We start from the raw sequence: 21,004 nt of genomic DNA on the forward strand, positions 1-21,004 counted from the left end.
AATAATAGCCAGACAGTAGACTCGAAACCCTATTTAGCCAATACAGTAATTCAGACTGAACTGTGTATTTAACTTACTTTTATTAAAATACAAAGCATTAACAGTCTTTCAAGTGCACAAGTTGGACCTCGCTAAAGAATAACAGGTCAAAATATAGAAGAAAATGTCTTATAAACTCAATAATAATCATTGATATGCTCTCATTTTTGATTCTCAAATTATATACAACCCTAGAAAGACAAATTAAAATGGGAAATACCTGATACTCGATAAAGAGATTTAAAGCATAAATTTGAAGGATACATCTATCTTTGCTTTTTAAGAGAACGATCAGTCTACACCTTCAAATGATAAAAGCCATTGGTAGAGTTGGCACTTATGGAAAATACACAATTTCTGTTAGATGGTGAAAGCGGCATCATTAAAACGGAGTATGACTAGTACGTGAAGAGTCCCAAAGCACTTTCAGGATCGTCTGGAAATTCTGTGGGTCGGGTTTTGCTGTTAAAATATCAAACTGTGTGCGCGATTACAAGTCTTATCAAGAGCTCAGCTCCCGCAGACAACCAAAACCTCGCTTAGACTTTAAACTCTCGTAAAAATGGTGACATGAAAGGAGAAGACCATTTAGAATGACGAAGGATAGATTAGTGATGGATTTGTAAAACGAACACACTGATCCAATACAGGCCTGAAACACTGGACTGGTATCTGATTGATGTGTTTCATGCCATGAGTGTGTATTATGTTGATGAACGCTACACGGTTCATGCATGTATGCACACAGGACAGGTCATAAATCCCACCATCAGGCCTCAGTTCCTGAGAGGATGTCGGTATTGGATCAGTGTCGAGTATCAGCCAATACTCTGAGCTTTGATATAGTATTGCAGACCAGCTTACCCTGTAGAGGAGCAGTGTGCAGTCCTGCATTTTTACATGCACACTTTCTTTCTTCCTATTCTAAGAAAAAGATGGTACATGCAGCAGTTAGGAAGTGTGCAAGTAAATTTTTTCTAGAAGAACGGCAACCTTTTTTCCCTCCAAGTGCCTGGTATTTACTGTAACACCATATTTTATATTTTTATATATATATATATATATATATATATATATATATATATATATATATATATATATATATATATATATATATATATATATATATATATAAAATATAAATTACATATATATAGAAATGTTTCTAGCGTGACAGGCTTAGCCACACTGCCTGAACACATCTGCACTGGCTGGCCAGATGTTAACTATATACTTGTCTAATGTTAGCTAAGTCAAACATACTTTGATTTTATTTCACATTAATGAACCCAAAACATTCTCCATTTGACTTGAAAGAAAGCGTAGGCACCGCATCTTTCATGTGAGAATCAATTCGAGACGAGAGAGACACCTACAAAATTGTCAATCATTTCAGATTCATGTCAATTGCCTCAACTGCCGTTTTTTTGTTTGTTTGGTTTTTTTTTTTGTTTTGTTTTTTTTTTGGGGGGGGTTTGAAAAAAAAACTGCTGTTTTGGTATAGTTTGAGTGACAACTCATAGCAGCATTTTCATTCTTAAGCCACTATGCCAGGAATTACTGGTTGACCCAATATTTATGATGGAGCATGTTCGAAGTTAGGTAGCTAAAACCCAGGTTATTAATAGCGTATTTAATGCTATGCTGTATACCTCATCACACCAAATGAGACAGAATAAATTAAGTGTAATAATAAAAAGTGCTCTCTGGGCATGTCTTCTACTCAACTGACCTTTCTATCTACTGTGAAAGGAACACAGTCAAATATGATAATTACATTTTTAGCAAAACCAAGAAAGGTGTAAAAGGCAAGCTTTTTTTCAATGGCAATGCCAGAAGCTTATCTTCAGCTGAACAGTGAGATCCTCCTCTGCTTTGCTTTTTCTGCTCTTGTGCTTCATTCTGAGAAATAATTTAAATACATTAATGTGCTCCAGGTCTAGCAGAAGGAACTTCTGGAAAAAAAAAAAAAAAAGGCAGCCATATTAGAAGACAGGCAGCCTGGTGGAGGTCAGAGTGCAAATGCTGATGTCGTCCGTGTGTGCGGCTCTGTGAAGAGACGGCTCAGACGCGCTGCGGTTGATTTTGGGAAGCGAGTGTTGCAGCAGCTCTATCGATGCCAGAATCTAAAGAATAAAAAAAAACAAGTATCAATATGCGATGTCTTTTAAATTCAGATTATCCCACCATCTTTTTACAGTCTTCCTCCAGAACAATGACGCTTTATTTAACTTAACCCTGGTCTCAGTGATGGTTGTGGCTTCACAGCACCTAAAACGTTCCTTGTGGTCCACTGAAAAACCATCAGATATTTTGGGTCAGACTGAATAGTTATTATGGCAGAAAAGCTCTTTGTCTACATACATATTTGTCTAGTAAAGCAAGTGTGTTTACTTTAACCCCAGCTTTTGAAGTACCTGAGATGGGATTAAAGCATTTCTTCTCATGTGCTTATTCATTCATTCATTCATTCATTTGTTATAACTGTTGTATTGTAAAAACTGCATATAAGATCATTTGAAAATAAATTATGTTAAATTATATTACCTAAAATCTAAAAAGATTGCGTGGCTTAATAGGACTTTGATTGTTAAATTGGGAACAGAACATAGTTAAAAAATAAAACATGGGGCATGCTGTTACAGGAAAATAAGCAACACCAGGGCGATATGATACGTTACCAAGCTGATTTTGATTATTTTCCACTAACAGCACTTCCAAATCGTTTACTCCTCTCATACCACAGCAATTTGCCATAATAACAAATTAATGTTTGCAAATAAAAATTCATGACCAAACCAAAAACATCATCATAGCAGTGATTACTTGAGGGAACAGCGGCCTGTCATCTTTCGACTTCTTAATGCAGTCAGCGACAAGTCTCTTCATGGCTTTGGGGCAGCTTTTATACAGTTTGCTTAGGTCTGGAGACAAGTAACCTCTTCCTACCATGAAGATGATCTACAAAAGAGATTGTTACAATTATTCCATCATGCAATACACATGCATAATGCAGAATAAGCTTCTCTGGGTTGAAAAGCCTGCAATAGAAGATCAGAATTCTTTACCAGATATACAAAACCAATTAGATGCTTGGGCTGAGTGAGCTGAAAATTGCAAGGCTAGGACCCTGAGTATGTACTTTGTCTAAAGAAATGCGTGAGGGAGGCTCCTCTGCCACAAATTACCAACCAGAGCTGGATGCCCAGTGCCCACTGATGTTTGAGGCTAAATTTAGCATCTGGGCTCTTCGCAAGTTATAATACACCAACTTGGAGCCACTGCTGATGAACCTCAATAGCATCAGTGAAGAACTGTAGGGCTACTTTCATGTATGATGTACACAGTGTTTGTGCTACACTAGTACAGATAATTATTCATAGCTACTAGCTAGTGTTTGTCTATGTTTTGAGGAGTAAAAGTTATTCAGCAAGACAATGACCCAAAACACACTGCCAACTCAGCAAAGGATTTCATCAGGGGAAAAAAGTGGAAGGTTTAAGACTGGCCAAGTCAATCACCAGAGCTTAACCCAACTGAGCATGCATTTCACCTCCCAAAGAGGAGACTGAGGGGACAAACCCCCAAAACAAACAACAATTAAAAGAAGCTGCAGTACAAGCCTGGAAAAGCATCACAAAAGAAGGATGCAACAGTATGGAGATGTCAGTGGGTCACCGGCTTGATGCAGTTATTACAAGCTAGGAATCTGCAACCAAATATTAAGTATTACGTACTTTAATTTACTTTCCTATATGTTCCTATACTTTTGCTCACCTAAAAATTAGGTGGTCTCCCACCAAAGGTGCCATGTTCTAAGTTGTTTAACATATCTAGACGTAAATATCAAGAAAAGCTGATATGAAAGCTGAAATTCTGATCGTCTCATATTCATCTTTTGACCGCAAACCCAAATGTCTTCAATGTACAGCAAAATCAAAAGAACTGGCCTCGCTGTTCAAATACTTTTGGAGGGGACTGTATATACACAGACGGGGACAAATTGTAGGAATAAATCCAAAATAAAAGTTTGTTAGTAACCACCCAAACAGTATCAATTCAGCAAACAGTCTCTGGAACAGTATTGGAGAAATGAACACCATTCCTCTAAAAGATATTCTTTCAGTTGGTGTTTTGATAATGGATGTAGAGAGTGCCTTCTAAAATGTCACTCCAAAATGATTAGTGTTTAATTAGGTTGTGATCTGGTGACTGCAAAGGCCATTGCATGTGATTTCATATTACTTTCACCCTCATCAAACCATTCAGTGAGCCCTGAGGATGGGGGCGGAGTCATCCTGGAAGAGACCACTCCCAACGGGAGAGAAATGCTTCGTCGTAGGATAAAGGTGATCAGTCAGATTTCATATTGATTTGCAGTGACGTCTCCCTCTAAATAGACAAACGTACCCAAACCATGACAGTAAAATGCCACATACAGCATAACAGAGCCACCAGTTTGTTCTTTGACACCCATCTGTATGTATCTGTATGTATGTATTTCCCTTTTGCATATTTAATTTAGGCACAAATGAGATTGTTTCTTAGCAAAATTTATTCACTGTGATTTGTGTAGTTACCTGGTCTCTGTTTGCAACCATAGAATATGGGAGCTCCCCGGTCATCAGCTCATAAAGCACAATACCGTAGGAGTAGACGTCTGACTGGAAACTGTAGGGATTACTGTCCTGCATCCTGATCACCTCAGGAGCCTGGAGCACAGAAACAGCTTTTGCGTATGTTACATTGCTATTAGTAGTCAAAAGCATGCTTCATTTCCCTTTTCTGTTGGGTAAGTACAATCAGGTCAAATCAAATAATGTGACACTCAAAAACATTTGTTTTTTGACCTACCATCCAAAGGATAGATCCTGAAGGCTGCTCTACTTGATGCGAGCCGCTCCACCTTGCCTTCACCGTGGCCAAACCAAAGTCTCCGATCTTCACTGTTAAGCCTTCATGGAGGAAGATGTCTAGAGATGTGACTTAAGGGCCGAGATAACTCACAGGACCATGAGCACCTTGCATCAAACAATCCTGGCGACTACATGCCCCTGCCCCCTGTTGTTTGACTGCTGATCTTTGAACTATGACCAACCAGTATACTGACTGCAATGGCGACTAACTGCATCCTAACTATAAACATACATCACAGACGACTGTAAAAAAAACATCACCTGCTCCTTTTCCAGTCTTCAAATGCCCAATGTAGCCTCAGAATCCTGTTCTTGAGTGGAACCCGTTTGCCCAAAGGTGTGTACATGAGATGATTTTCTGCTCACCACGATTGTAAAGAGTGGTTATTTGAGTTACCATAGCCTTCCTCTCAGCTTCCTTTCCTCCAACATTTCATCAACAAGGTGTTTTCACCTGCAGAACCACCACACACTGGAGGTATTTTACCACAAAAACCCGAGCGTGTGTTAATGGACGGAGAGTAAATTTTAAACATTGTTTCATACGTGTGCCAATCAACAGCAAAAAAAAAAAAAAAAAAGGCAAAAGTCCAGTGTGACCTCTACTTAGTAATAAATATTTAGCTGCTCCACTTTTAATGACCATATAGCCAACAGTCCCGCCTACTTCCTTTCTATTAGCTCACAAGAATTCATAAGTTTAGCTAGATAAAGCTAGATAAAATAGGTGTGAAGCAAAAGTAACCGCTATCAGAGGCAAATGCATGTCTTTCAATTCCTGCATTATTTCCTTTAAGTGAATTGCCTTTTCCACCAAGCGAATTATATTTGCATTTAGTCTGATGGCTTCTTTAGCTGTAAAAAAGTAGAAAAGCACAATTTTCAGGTGACTCCTGTCTCGCGGTAGCAAGGAGTCAAAAATCATAAATACTATGGTTATCCATAGATGTAGGCATGTCTATATTTACAAAAATGAGATCCATAGTATGGGTGAGCTAGTCACTGGTTAGCTACCTTCAACTAATGGCTCCACTGCAAAAAAACAAACTTGTTTTCAAACTTGTTTTTCAAGTAAATGAATGGGTGTAAATGTACATTTTTTCCAAACTATTCCTTTAATTATATTACTTTATTAGAGCTTGGTAGGGTATTAGATTATAAAAAATGCTTGGTATAACATAGGCTTTCATAGTAAGTGCTACCTTCGTCTTGTTTGTCTTTCTCGATTCAGAAATAGTCTATTTAAAGGATACTGTTTGACTTCATGTCCCGGTGGATTATGTTCTTTGCATGCAAATAGCTAGAAGGAATATAAAAAAATTAAAACAGAAAATGCTGACAACCATGAGATATAACACACTGACACCATTAGTTGTTGTCTGCATTGCAGGACAACCATCCTTTTCTCTCTCAAGCGCAAAAAAAATGCCTGTATGTTTACATATAAAACACCCCTATATTGAGTGAACTCTTAGCCCTTTTCTAAAAACAGAGGCATTCACTTGTTGATGGGGTGGAAAAAGTCCAAACTTAATCTGCTATGGAAAACACAAATGCTGCAGACTGTTTGAAAATGACTCTCCACCTCATTAACCACGGCACTCAACTCCCCAACTCTCTGCTCAACACGCCGCAATGAATATTCAAGCCTAACCTTATACTACTATATACTCACTATATTACTATAATGCCATGTCTTGTGATTTATCATAACACAGATCAATATTTGCAGACTGTAGACTGTAGAGCGGTTGACTGTTACGGCGCTAAAGCCTTCCTTGTTAACTCACTCCATGCCTTGAGCGGTCTGTCTGGCGATGTCAATCAGCTGGAACAGCTGCAGTTTGGTGTCCTGGACGTGCAGGTGTTTATAGAGGCTGCTTCCATCACACCACTGGGTCACGATGGCCAGGTTATCTTTGGTCATGTAGCCCATAAATAGCAAGATATTGACGTGCCGAGTCTTTCTGTAGTGGTTAGATCAGAGACATATAAGATGGTAGGTCAGGGCAGAACTAAACGCTTTATTCCAGAGAAGTGCTTTGAGCAAAAAAAGCATATGCGATACTCAGATGCTAACAGTAAATGAAAGGTAATGGCTAAATTTGAATATCAGGCATGAATAGCAATGGTGACATTCTTTTGTTTTAGCATAAAGTATGAGCTCATGTTTCTATTTTCAACATATATTACGTGGGTTGCCTAATCCCTCAGAAAAACCTTTATAATTTGCATTATTGCTGGAGAAATATCTCCCCATGTCTCTCACCTCAGAACCGCCACCTCATTGCGAAAAGCCTGAAACTGCTCTGGTGTAGGATCTTTGACCTTTAATATCTTCACAGCGACATCACCTAAATGAGGCGCATAGAGTAAGTCTAGTTTTTCATGAGTAGTACAGATCAGCACAACATTGTTACATGCAATTTGTCTTTGCACATCTGGAGAAGTAAAAAGTGTGATATTTTTCAATCTTTCATATATAAACCAGTGACGAGGCCAGAAATTGAACAATGGGTGAGCCTGGGTAAACTAGTGTGGGCAAGGGTTTGAAAAGAAAACTCAAATGCCAGCAGTCACTCAAAAGAACTTAAATGTTTTCAGAAAGTGGCCAACAAGTTGAAAGGCTATTAAGCGAGGTTTGCTCTTGCACCAGGTTGGTAAGCCTACTTGTGGTCTAATTCACTTCAGTTCAGAATGCACTGTACTATCATAACAAATGCCAAGTGTTTACTGTAGCGTGAACACACACACACACACACACACACACACACACACACGTTCCCACTTGCCACAGCTACAGAAATTAAAAACAACACATTTCAGGAACTTTGCCAATCCGTATCTTTAACATAAACATAACTAAAGGCCTGTCACGGGTCCAACAAAAGTTTGTTTTTTTATTCAAACGTAGCGTTAACTACAGGCTTTACAGTCTGTGTAGGCTTAGGCTTAGGCTTAAATTTGTGATGGAACATTTAAGCAATGAAATTAGGACAAAATATTGTTTCAGAAGAAACCAACAAATCACACTAATTGTTTAAGCAAGATTTCTTTTAAATCTATAAGGAGAACCATTATAACAGCTTGTCGAATTAATCTTTGGTTGCGGTGAGGATTTTAACAGAAGAAAAAAAAAAAACAGAAGAAGCATTTTATTACAGTTAAAAATGACTCTGTTTTAGTGTTGCAAAATGCATTCCTCAACAAACAGCAGTTCTGTTCTTCGACTCTCGGATAAGTCTGATCTCCACTCTGACAGCGTGTTCCTGTGTTAACAGAAACAGAAATATATTTCATGTTTCTAGTGTAACCCCTAGCTCCAACACAGCTTTCACGGGTGGGCCAGCCACTGATATAAATAGGGGCGATGAGGATATCTCTGTAACTGTGTATCCCAAGTTTAAGGATTTTATAATAGTGTAAATGCATTAGGTCCAATTTCCCGAATAATGATACCTGACTGTGGCAGTGCCCTGAAATCACATTATGCGAAGGAGTCAATCGCTGGTGTTCATCAAGAGTGATGACAAACGCAGGCGAGAAGACTTTTGTTTCTAAACATCATACAAGAGGCTAGTCATAATATAACATAACAGCCATTTTTCAAAATGTAAAATGCTTGTCATAATGTGCACATTATTATGATTAACATAGTGATTAATACAGTGCAGTGGTGGCTCAGGGGTTCAAAACCCATCATCAGGGCCCTTGAACAAACCCCTTGAACTTCTCTGCTCTGGGTGTGTCATATCATGGCTGACTCTCTAACCCAAGCTCTAACCCAAGCTTTCTAACAAGCTGAAAAGAAAAGATGGTCTCTGTATGGCACTTGTATATGTAACAATAAAACCTGTCTTTTTTAGTTTTATAAAAATAGCCAAAAAAAAAAAAAAAACGTAGCAATGTCATAAAAACATGTACCATGTACCATCAGCAAGCAAAAAGAGGTGGTGTGGCAGCAATACAGGGACAAAAATAAAGCTATATGAAGGACCAGGCCACAATCTGAACATGAACACATTAGACTAGACATGAATGGAATCATTATGATGAATGGATACCAGGTTCCTGCTTAAAGTCTCTCCATCTGCTTCTCACCACTTAGTGTATAACTTCAAGTCTGTGCACTCACTCTTATCCGACACCTGTTATTTACTCTAATCTTAAAATACTGTCGTCTATCATGTAAAACACTGAGCACAGGTACTGAGCAGGTGTATGCGGCCCCTGGGGGGAGGAAGAGAGGAGAGATATCATATCTCAAACATGCACTAATCACACTAGCAGCATTAGGCCCTTGTAGACTATAGGCAGCTGATGGCATGCAGCCAATGTAGGAACACCGTGTATTCTTTATGCAACCTTGCATGCTGAATACACCAAGGCATCTGAAGGGGAGTAATAACTCTCTTCAGTCTGTATAAAACATGGTGCAATTTCCATTGAAACATTGCAATACACTTGCTCAACACACAAGAAGTCTCCTGCTCTTTGTATGCTTAGTTAGAAACTAACCCAGGCAAAAATATTAAGCTTGTCTGCTATCATGCATTCAGGTACATTTGGATTGAGCATGTGGGTGAAATATTTAAATTATATTCCGTTAACCCTGATCACCATGTTAAATACCTGTAATGCTTACCGTGCCATTTCCCTTTGTAAACTGTCCCAAATGACCCTGATCCAATGCGGGAGTGCAGAACCACCTCGCTGGCGTCGATCTCCCAGTAGTAGCAAGAGTCTCGCTTTTCCCGGGGTCGCTGAGGGGAAGGAATTACAGTTTATGTACCCAAATTACACACTAAAAATTCCTTTAAAGGCCATTTTCGATATTGACTTTTAAATTTAAAAAAAAAATAAATAAAAATCACTGGTCAAAAGAAAGAAGCAAAGGAGCACCTTCTAATCAAGAAAGGCAGATTCTATTAATATGCAAATTAGAAATAGTACAATACATATACACAAAATCACCAAATTATGTTGAGATGTTTGAGATCACTGTAAAATAAACAGAAATCTGTTACGAATCAAATTTGTTGATGGGAGGTTTCATTCAAAAATGCTGCCAAAGAGGGAAAAAAAGGACAATAAAGAAAATGTTTTACCAAATGAATACCGAGTTAGCAAAATTGCAACTAGGATCATGCTATTATGTTTCTGGTCGAGCCATGTGCCAAAAATACATTTTATTACCAAACAATAATGACAATATTATCCCAAAATTGTAAAATCACTCTTACATTTTTAAAGATGAACTTTACTGTTCTGAAAAACATCATATTTAATTTGTAAAATATAAAAAGCAATTTTAAATTGCTTTTTATATTTTACAACATTGGAGCTTTCATTAAGTCAAAGGGCACACAACAAAATTCTCAACAGTGTATTAAAGTGCTCGTCATGTTTATAAGCTGAAGACTGTATCACTGTATTTTAAACAAAAGTGCAAAGCTTGTACATTAGAGCGTGAATATAAATGATTTTGTCCACAATAATCCTGCTGTGCGTTGAACATCATGATAAATCAGAATATTATTAGCATATGTCCACTCTAGCCTTCTTCAATGATCAAGTGGTCAAAAGGATCAAGACAGATTAAAGAAACATAAGCGACCCACAGTGTGTGACTGAATAACATGCAGTTATAAAACTGAAACTTACTATTCTGTTTTTGTCCTGAGTATTAGATGAAGATGCCTTTTCTCTATGAACAGGGCCTGGAGTTTTGGCCTGAGACCAGCCTGTGGGACTGAGATTAGGAGGTCTTCCTGTGCAGGAAAGACACAATGAGACAGAACTGATGTGAAAACACCTTTTTAAATTTTAACGAATTTTTTTTTTTTTTTTAAAATAACATTCTGACCTGAGTCCTGACTTTTTGAGGCATCCTGTTGGGAAAGGAGAAAGACAGAAAGGTGTTTAGTTGTGAATAGGATTGAATTGGTATCAAAATGTAATACATCTCAAATGGCTCAAAAGTGGAATATGGAAAGTCTAGGTCTCACACTTAATCCTGTCTTCTTAGAAAAATATATATATACATTGCTTTATTGTATAAGTACCGGGAACGTTTGTTTTAAATGCTTTTGCTGTCTCTGAAATACTCCAGCACCCACAAATGTACGTCTGTTTAGACCCCACTAGTGTAGTGTAGTTTAGTGTTTGTCCTGTTAGTGTTGCCTTAATTTGGCTCTGTGTTGTTCCCTGAGTCGAAGCTCATGCTACAGTCCCAATCCTAAAGGGGCATGTTAACTAAATCTATGACTGCTTCCTAAACAGGTTAATAGTTTACCATACAACTACGGATATACCAAAAATGTAAGAATCCTAATTCTTTTACACAAAAATCTGCAAAAAGCAGAACCAAAAAGTGTTGGTCATTGAACTCGCTAATCACATCAACAATGCTCCAGAGGTAAGACTTGAGTGAAATTGAGAGGAAATGTTTATTACCTGACTATTATCAAAAGAGGTCAAAAGATGCTAGCGTTCATTTCATTCATTTGTGTGTGGCAGTCTGGGAAAACAAGTCATATGTGGCTGGGGCTGATTTGTGGAAAATTGGTACAAATTACAAAAAAAAAAATTGGTTTTGACCAAAATTGAGTTTGACATCTCTATATATTTACCAAAACAATGTGGAAATGTTTTTCATTTAAGTTCCTTTCTAACCTTGCCTTGCCTTTCCACCTGCAAAGATCATCTTCATCATCAAATTCTATGTGCAAATTAGCTTTCCAAATCTAACAGATAATGTCAAAATTTGACCATGTGAAGTGTTTCCCAGGCTGCTACACATTTAGTCTCATATATTTTTAATGCCAAAACTGACTCACGAGAAATAGGGAATACTTATAGTCTGGCCACCCAACTATAGTTCGTTAAATTATGACCTTAACACAATAAAGAGATTTATCCCAAACTTTTAATCACATTTCCATGATATCAACGTCGAGAACACTTAACTGTTCCCACCCAAGATGGGCATCGAGCTCCCACACCTCCTAAATCTAAGTTTAACCCTGGTACACCACTAAACTATGCTTGTGCCTACATATAAATAGAGCCCTCGTGTGAGTATAGGAGCAAAATAAAGAAAAACGCAAACTGCCATGAAGTCGGGTTTGGATTCCTCACCTCAGACGAAGCCCCGCCCGCAGGCAGGCTGCTGCTGACCATGTGGACGTTGGGTGTGGATGTGGAGCGCTGTTTCTGGGAGAGAGAACCGCTGGAGGGTGGCAAGGGCGCAATGTAGTTAAAGGCATGAGGTGTGGAGTGTCTGTGATGAGCACTAAAAAAAAAGAGAACACTGGGTTTTGGGTCTTCATTCAAATACAACAACTGTATGTAGGAACACTTCCTAAAATAATACTGCAACAGCACTGTAAACATAGTGTATGTTTGTTGATGATACAACTACTATAAGACTATACAGGCACCTGTTGCCAGGTTTGAGACGTTTAACAGTGTTGAGACAGCTATAAAACATGAGCCTCAAATCATAATGACCAAGCATTTTAACATGGCTTTGTGAAGCGGAATTCCTGATCTAAAGACTGATTAGATCCCTCTGATTTGTGCTAATGCATTAGTACTAAAGCTAATGCAATGGCTTGATGCCTTTAATAATGGCTCAGGCCAGTTTGGCACACACACTCCTGAGAAATACTGCATTTCAATGCTGCATAGTTTTTTCAAGTAACAGTTTGGCCAAAAATTAACTTTATCCACTGTTTGATGTCCAATGTTTGTTTCATTAGTTTTTGGACACTGGATAACATGACTACAGGAAGTCTATCTCACACAAAGCTTTTCTGTACATACATGTCCAAATCTCCCTATTGTTTAATGGAGAAGGGTTTTGGTGAGCTAGACCTCCATTATTCCATTCCAAAGCAAAACTACAGAAGCAGATACTCAATCTATCTCGGGTGAGTGAGTAATCTTGGGCTAAAGGGAAAAATTGTGTAAATTTCATTCTCTTGTGCTTGTCACGGTTTGTACTATGAATGTGAACGCTGCACTGGTCCTGCCATCTACAAACGAGTTTCACCAGTAGCAGAGTTCAAGCATCTTCATGCTTTTTCACTTTTTTGTATATCTTCTATTACTTTGCCTTCTTGGTTGCACATTATCTCTATGTCAATCTCAATAAAAGCTTTTAAGCTTCTGCAGCCAATGTATGAACTAAATAGAAATATAAATGTTGGACCTCTTTCAACTATTACTGTATCTCCTGCTCAACACTAATATAATAAATCCATTTCTTGATTCCAACATCATCATTAAGAGAAAGTACAATGTATGTGCAATGGGCCAGTGATTTAAACTAGAGACCAGTTTGGAGAATTTTCACTGGGATTACCCAGTCATTCCAGGAGGGACATTTTGCTGGGTTACTCATTCGGCAGTGTTAGGAATTAGCATTCATTTTGCAGGAACTCTGAAGTCTGTTGTGTCTGACATTATTTCCATATCCAAAGCCACATGACCACATATTCCAGGGGAATTCAGCTTCAGTAAGCTTTTGTCTAAACTTCCTCAAATGGGCTTCAGACTACGAGACTGTAACACTGAGCGGAATGTAAAAGAGCATCATGACAAACTGTAGTCTTTACACAGTTTTGGATGTATCTGAAAATGCTTCAGTTAAGAAATATTAAAAGATTTTAACAAATGTTCAAGACTTTTAGACAAAAAAATAAAAAATCAGCCTCAGAGTACTGACCTGGAAGGAAGTCGGGATAAAGAGTCTCGCATCCTCCGAGATGAGAGAGGCGGTAGCGATGGAGTTCCACCTTCTCCAGGTGTGGGAAACAAACTGAGAGAGGAAGATAGGCAGGACATTAGTGCATGCCATTTATGCACTTGATAATACTTTGACATAACACTGGAATACTATGAACAATTAAACTCTTGGTCTTGGTTTAAAGTCAGAATAGGCTAGTATCTCATAATGCAGCAAAAGTGTAACTATTTAAAACAATAATTCAACCAAAAAAAATCAGTGTACACTTTTTTCCCCTTACCACTAATAATGTTGTCAACCAGCTAAGACATGTTTGATGTCTGATGTTCACTTCTTCAGTTTCGCACTGGAGCTACAATGCTAATTTACCTGAAGCCTACAGCTCACAGTTAGCGTTACGTAAAACGGCATGTCATCACACACTCGCCTCAAAACATGAGTTGTTCAGTATCTCAAATAATCTTAACTGAGTGGTTTCTAAGACTGTAGGACACAATGGCATCTAAAAACAATGGACAACATGACATCACAGAGATAAAAACAGTAGTGGCGGCCATCTTGAATCCAGAATCACTTTCTTCCCCAGCACACAGTTTGGTGTCACACCAACATTTTGAAGACAAACCTGTACATTAGAAGTGTTTCAGACAACAATATAATTCCAAGTTGTGTATATTCTTCATTTGCTACTTTGTTTTATAAAGCCTTATGTACAAGTGGTATTATTGAGCTAAACAGTGTATTTTGAGATGAGTGTGTGACAATTTATCCATGCTGAACTGGTATCCACAAGCTTCCCTTAGCCTTCAATATTGGTCAAACGCTCCCTTATGACTGCAATTCTGATTTCTTATTTCCCCCTTTTGGAAAAAACATTACACTCCATTAGAAAATTCAGTGAGAGTTTCCATCATGTAATGGATGTTAATGGGAATTGGCTTAATGGCTTACATCAGATTCCTGTAAGTTTCCATTAGAAATTTTCTGGTTACAATTAAACTAACACCAGAACCCAAATCTGTCATCTGTCTGCTGCAAATACAGATGATTCAGGACCTTCTGCTGAAGGCCAGCAGTTTTGTGGCCCTGCTAGCAAAATGAATTACCTTTAGCATAAAATTTTCGATTTCACTGCTATTCATTTTGCAAGCAGGGCCACGAAACTGCTGGCCTTCAGCAGAAGTTCCTCAATCATCTGTATGTGCAGCATGCAAACACCAAAACAAAGCACTTGCTTTTACATTAAAAGATGAATATAGGAGAACTATAAATTACAGGAGAGAGTTCAGTAGTGTAATCATCTGAAGAGTAGTCCATTGTACCAGGCCTTGCCCTATTTTCATTGATATGTATCTCCAAAGAATGTCTGTGATGAGTATAGTCAACACTGTATGCAAAACTCTTAGTGTGAATTGGTGGCAAGGAACATCAAACTACTGCTAGTTAAGTACAACGGGTGCATTTACTTTTTCTACTCTCTCTTCTAAACAATTTTTACACTGCACAGCCATCAGTTTACACATCCCTTATCCACAGCTGTTTTTAGTGAAATCATAAAATATGAAATAGTTCTCACATATGAAAACATATGTAAACAAATATAGAAGTATAATAAATAAAACTGACTCTGTCGTATATAAGTATAGCCAAGCCATGAGCCCTATTCAAACAGCATTAGTTTTTCATGCTGATGTCAGTAATTAACTATTTATCTCCTCCATTGCATCTGCATGTCAATCAGCCATAAACAGACATGGGATGAGCATGTTTCTCAGAGCTTCTTTTCCTATTAATATGGATGTTTGTGATATTGTGGCATGTGTGAATAGAAAGTGAGGCTTTATACCAGCTCTAACAGGGACAACTGCTTTAAAACTACATGGGAAGCACGACCTTACCAAAATTTCATTAAAATGAGCTCACTGAAATATTGCACTGTTTGTTCATTTAATGCAAACTCTTTTCAGTGGACAGTGCAGCGTGTGTGAAAATCTCCTTTCAAGCTTCAGACACTGCAACAATAGAAACCTGGTGAAGCCTGGCTTCTATGGCAGGTTCAAGTACACTGTGTATTAATGGGAGGTAAGCTTAAGCTCATTGGACAACTGGCTTTTAATATGTCATTTTGGGTCCCGCCCAGATGCCCTGCATCGCTGGGGGTAATTGGGAGTGTGGGCAAGTGTGTTTTGCATTAAAAAAAAAATATATCACAATGTTTATTTGACAGTGCTCTCTTCACTTGTCCTGCCCGGACACACGGCTTCTCCATAAGATGACTGGGAGATCTCTCAAAAGGGGCGGAACCTCGTAACTGACGGCCAATCATTGAAACAGTAATGAACATGACTGACATCTCAAACTGAAACACATCAGCACCAGTCAGACGAACAGTGTGCTTGGAACTGCAGTACTCAATCTGCTACGTTTTTATGTAAAACTTTATGTAGTCACATTAACTGTTTTACACAACTAGTATATCTTGCTATTATCAGGGTAATTGGTAAATATTGTAAGTACATTGTAAGCATAAAGATATGTTTAATAATTCACTTTTTTTTCTTACTTATGAGAAGAGTCTGAGAATTAAACAGGAAGCCACCAACAGATGAAACAGATAAAACACCACACACATGCTTCCCAATTTTTTAAAGAAGCTGAGCTGTAATCATCATTATAATGGCCAATTTAATCAGCATGCAGGATCAAGATCTTTCTTTTGATTACCTTTACCTTCTTTCTGATAAGTTCCTAGTGTTTAAAAAAAGTACACAGACAAAGCAATATATGACCCACAGCAACTACAAACATCTATCATTTCCAAATATTCTCTCTTATAAATACCCGGTGACACTAAAATGATCTGATTACTGCTGAGGTCCTCAAAAAACAATCAGCAATTTGAAATCTGATCAGAGAAGAACAACAAAAAAAACACTTTCTGAACAGCAAAATAAAAACGGGGTTTACCCCCATCTCCTCATGTAAACCTAATCCCGTCCTAATAAGGCTTTCTCCTCAAACTTACAGGAGCTGTCGAATGTTGCTCCAGTCAACACACATGGTGGGGACTTTGGTGCTGCAGTGCTCGTGGAATTTGTATCCGCACGTCTGACATCGGAAGCCATGTAAAAGAAACTTCTGGCAAATGTCACAGAAGGCCAGCTTCAGAAACGTCTTTCGTACCTGTTAATGTTGGAAAAACATGTCTGGTTGGTCAAGGGTACTTAAACAGGGTCATTCACTGACATAGCACTGTAGTGCCTCTGAAGTTCAAGATAACTCACAAAATTGTGTGTCGTTAGCGGTACGTGATCTAAGACTTCTACCACCAGCTCTTCCCCGATGAGTGAGGTAGAATCAGTGTTCCAGTCCATACGAGATTTTTTGCTGAAATATCAGAAGGAAAACTGACTTTTTGTACAAGTTTTACTTACCGAACAGTTACATAACTACAAATCAAAAGTCTTCAAAATAACAATATAAGCCCACGTTGACTTTCCACTATTACACACATGACTATTACATGCCATGTACATGCTACTTCGTATTTACTATTTATCAAATACTACAACAGCACTTAAAGGAATAGTTCAGAACTACACAATCTTCCTCTTACTAGTATAAATGTAGTCAGTCAGGGCAAGTTTGGTGTCCAAAACTCGCTTCTTAAGTTGTGCCCTGTAGGCTAATCTCGGTGACAAGTAATTATAGATCTTGGCCATAAACATGAACAAAACTTCAAAGTGTAACATTGTGTAGTTAGACTATGAGGGCAGCCATCTTGGATAACCAGAATCGCTTCTTTCCTTACCGCAATCATTATACCCTGTCGGACCCCACCACTCAGAATTTCAAGGCAAACTTGTACCATAAAGCTAGAAGTGGTGGTGATGATGATGAGAAGTTCCACTTTGTAAAAATAGGCCTTCTCTGTTATTTTGCTGCTGGATTTAAAACTTGAGGTTTGAAGCCATCTCAGGTAGAAAGATGCTACACTTCGTAACGCAGGCTATGCATCTTTCTCCACTGCACTGCAATCTGATGATTGCGCGAAGCATATTAATACACATCTAAATACACTACACAGTATGTGTGAATAGTAATGACACTAATGGGGTATTGCCACTATTTAGGATGCTAGTACATGGCTTGGGATACAGAGGATGTAAATAAATGCTGGCTTTATTATCCGCAGTATTACAGTATTTATTCTGCACATCAACATTACTGTCAAATTTACTTAATACTGAATACTAGTTAAAAGAAGCTAAAACCTCTCGACTTTTGTATGCAGAAGAGGGCAGATAGTGTTTTCCTCCGAGTATGCTGCACTTGTAGCCTTGTAGCTCCAGTGCAAAATTAAGAGAGCAAATTCTGGACACCAAATTTGTCCTGGCAGACCAACTACATTCGAATTTTTCCTCAGAAATATTCCTTTAAACAAATACCTATACCTGAGAAATAATAAACAGTGACCAAGTTAAAGGCTGGCAGAATGATTATAAGGCAGAATTACAGGCTATATTCTGTATTATATTATATGAATATTATATGAACATGACATGATATTATATGAATATTGGTCTAAATGTTATACCTTTGGAGTCATAAGTTTACATAAGCCTTGCAGAATCTGCAAAATGTTCATAATTAAAGAAAAATAAATAAAATAAGAAGAATCATAAAAATTGCATTTTGTTTGAAGCTATTTCACATAACAGATGTTTACATATAGTCCACAAGACAACTGAATTTACACAAATGAACCAGTTCAAAAGTTTACATTTGCTTGATTCTTAATACTCCTTGTTGTTACCTGGATGATCAATGACTGTATTTATGTTTTTTGATAGCTGTTCATGAGGCCCTTGTTTGTCCTGAGCAGTCAAACTGCCCACTGTTCTTCAGAAAAATCCTCCAGGTCCTGCACATTCTGTACTTTTCCAGCATCTTCTGCATATTCGACCCCTTACATCAGTGGCTATATGATGTTGAGATCCATCTTTTCACACTGAGGACAACTGAGGGACTCGTACACAACTATTACAAAAGGTGCAAACATTCACTGATGCTCAAGAAGGCAACATAATACATTACGAGCCAGGGGGATGTAAACTTTTGAACAGGATGATTGGTGTAAATTTGCAAACAAAAAGCATTTTTATGATACTTCTTATTTTTATTTTTTTTTTTTAATTATTAACATTTTGCAGATTCTGCAAGGCGTATGTAAACTTACGACCCCAACTGTACATTAATTAAACTGTTTAATGGATGAAATGTCTAGACTTTACTTTCGAGGCTGTTCTGGATGGAGCCTGAACACAGCACAGCACTCGGGCTGGAGGCCTCGAACTTTAAGGGCCTTGATGAGGCAGCTGTGCAGGGTCATGCCTGGTCGTACACTCACCTGAAGAAACCCAAAGCACACCAAGTCAGCTAGCTTATCAGACAGGCCATGCATAAAGGACAGAACTAAGTTAGAAAATTTCTTTCGATGAAGACACCGTATATATTATATACATACACATATACACACACAGACAGAAAATGGTAAATAATTAATGTGATAATTATTTTAAAAATACCAGAATTATGAAATGCTATAAGAAAATGCTAAAGGTTTTAGATTCCAGGTACCAGGTAGGTTACATTCCAACTAACCACAGTGCGCTGCTGATTTGGCAGATAAACGCGAATCGTGTTAGCTTTGGAAGGGTTTGTGATTTTCCCATCGTCCGATGAGCGTCTGCGATAAGGAAAGCTTTTAGTTATTGTAGGAGACATGCAGGAATCTTCAAACACTGAGTCTCTGAATCCAAACCCATTACTCAGGGTCTTCCAGGTCCCTTGGACATGCTCCATCAGGCTGGATGGCGATAATGTCAACAATCTACGCCAAGAAAAGACAAGCAAGACTTATAATCAGTAATATAGACAGAGTGAATTTCAATGCAAACTCAAAATTTGTCAAAATGAAAAAAACTTGATGAGAATTAAAGCAAAACTTAAAATGAAATTTAATGACCTTGAGAAGAAAATAACCACTCACAAACAAGAATTTACCCCAATATCTAAAATATCATGTCAAGTGGGGTTTTATTGTCATTAATCTATATAACTCATTTATATTTGAACAAAATGTAATTTCTTCAGGACCATGGTGCAGCACATAATCCAGTAGCACGGTACACAACAGTGACAAACGAGGGAAAAAATATACAATAAATTCACTGGACAATAAACACTCAGGATAGTGCATACTAACTAGACAAGAGAACAGTACTGGATGGAAGAAACCAAACAATTGTCTGTAAACTCTGCCCTATCATGCAACTGGTTCGAAAAAAAAAAAAAAAAAAAAAGCAAATGTAGAAAACAAAATGAATGGGATGAGGAAAATAGGACCCAAAATGACTTTACTGGCAAATGAAATCTTCACAGTCGATCAACCAGATAAGTAAAGTCCAGGACACTGCATAGTGTTGTTATACAGTCAGGTCCGGAAGTATTTGGACAACGACAGAGTTTTTGTGATTTTGCCTTTATACACCACCACAATAGATTTGAAATAAAACAATCAAGATGTGATCGAAGTGTAGACTTTCAGCTTTATTTTAAGAGGTTCCACAAAAATATGGCATTTACCATTTAGGAATTACAGCCATTTTCAACAAAGTACCTCCATTTTCAGGGGCTCAAAGGTATTTGGACAAAAGGGACATAATTGTAACTAAAACCATAATTTTAATACTTGGATGAAAGTTGTTTGCAGTCAATGAAGCCCATTTTCTCAAAACTCAAATTCGGAGTTTCCTCCCTGGAGATGCTTTGCCAGACCTTCACTGCAGCCACCTTCAGTTGCTGCTTGTTTGTGGGTCTTTCTGCCTTCAGTCTTGTCTTCAGTAAGTGAAAAGCATACTCTATTGGGTTGAGATCAGGCAACTGACTTGGCCATTGAAGAATATTCCATTTCTTTGCCTTCAAAAAGTTTTGAGTTGCTTTCGCAGTATGTTTAGGGTCATTATCCACCTGCACTGTGAAGCGGCGTCCTATCAGTTTTGTAGCATTTGGCTGAATGTGAGCAGAGAGTATAGCCCTATACACCTCAGAATTCATCTTGCTACTTCTGTCAGCAGTCACATCATCAATAAACACCAGTGAGCCCGTTCCATTGGCAGCCATACATGCCCATGACATAACACTGCCTCCACCATATTTGACACATTATGTGGTATACTTTGAATCATGAGCTGTTCCTTTCTTTCACCATACTTTTCTCTTCCCATCATTCTGG

General features: G+C 38.0%; 1 protein-coding gene across 5 annotated transcripts in view; it reads right to left on the minus strand.

Moving 5' to 3' along the window:
* Window positions 1-65: 65 nt before the first annotated feature.
* raf1b (Raf-1 proto-oncogene, serine/threonine kinase b) overlaps window positions 66-21,004 on the minus strand; it is a 33,275-nt gene continuing 12,336 nt past the window's right edge. For all 5 annotated transcript variants that reach the window (XM_026932536.3, XM_026932535.3, XM_034314173.2 and 2 more), the window contains exons 2-17: window positions 19,372-19,600; window positions 19,002-19,117; window positions 16,992-17,094; window positions 16,733-16,890; window positions 13,687-13,779; window positions 12,096-12,249; window positions 10,822-10,846; window positions 10,620-10,726; window positions 9,601-9,718; window positions 7,225-7,309; window positions 6,746-6,922; window positions 6,209-6,255; window positions 4,894-5,012; window positions 4,620-4,751; window positions 2,866-3,000; window positions 66-2,165 (exon numbers count right to left, since the gene is read on the minus strand). In XM_026932536.3, the coding sequence (XP_026788337.3) occupies window positions 2,025-2,165; window positions 2,866-3,000; window positions 4,620-4,751; window positions 4,894-5,012; window positions 6,209-6,255; window positions 6,746-6,922; window positions 7,225-7,309; window positions 9,601-9,718; window positions 10,620-10,726; window positions 10,822-10,846; window positions 12,096-12,249; window positions 13,687-13,779; window positions 16,733-16,890; window positions 16,992-17,094; window positions 19,002-19,117; window positions 19,372-19,572 (1,911 nt within the window). In that variant the 5' untranslated portion in view covers window positions 19,573-19,600 and the 3' untranslated portion in view covers window positions 66-2,024. The remainder of the gene's footprint in view (window positions 2,166-2,865; window positions 3,001-4,619; window positions 4,752-4,893; window positions 5,013-6,208; window positions 6,256-6,745; window positions 6,923-7,224; window positions 7,310-9,600; window positions 9,719-10,619; window positions 10,727-10,821; window positions 10,847-12,095; window positions 12,250-13,686; window positions 13,780-16,732; window positions 16,891-16,991; window positions 17,095-19,001; window positions 19,118-19,371; window positions 19,601-21,004) is intronic.

Source organism: Pangasianodon hypophthalmus, chromosome 20 (genome assembly GCF_027358585.1).
Source record: "Pangasianodon hypophthalmus isolate fPanHyp1 chromosome 20, fPanHyp1.pri, whole genome shotgun sequence".
Classification (NCBI taxonomy): Eukaryota; Metazoa; Chordata; class Actinopteri; order Siluriformes; family Pangasiidae; genus Pangasianodon; species Pangasianodon hypophthalmus.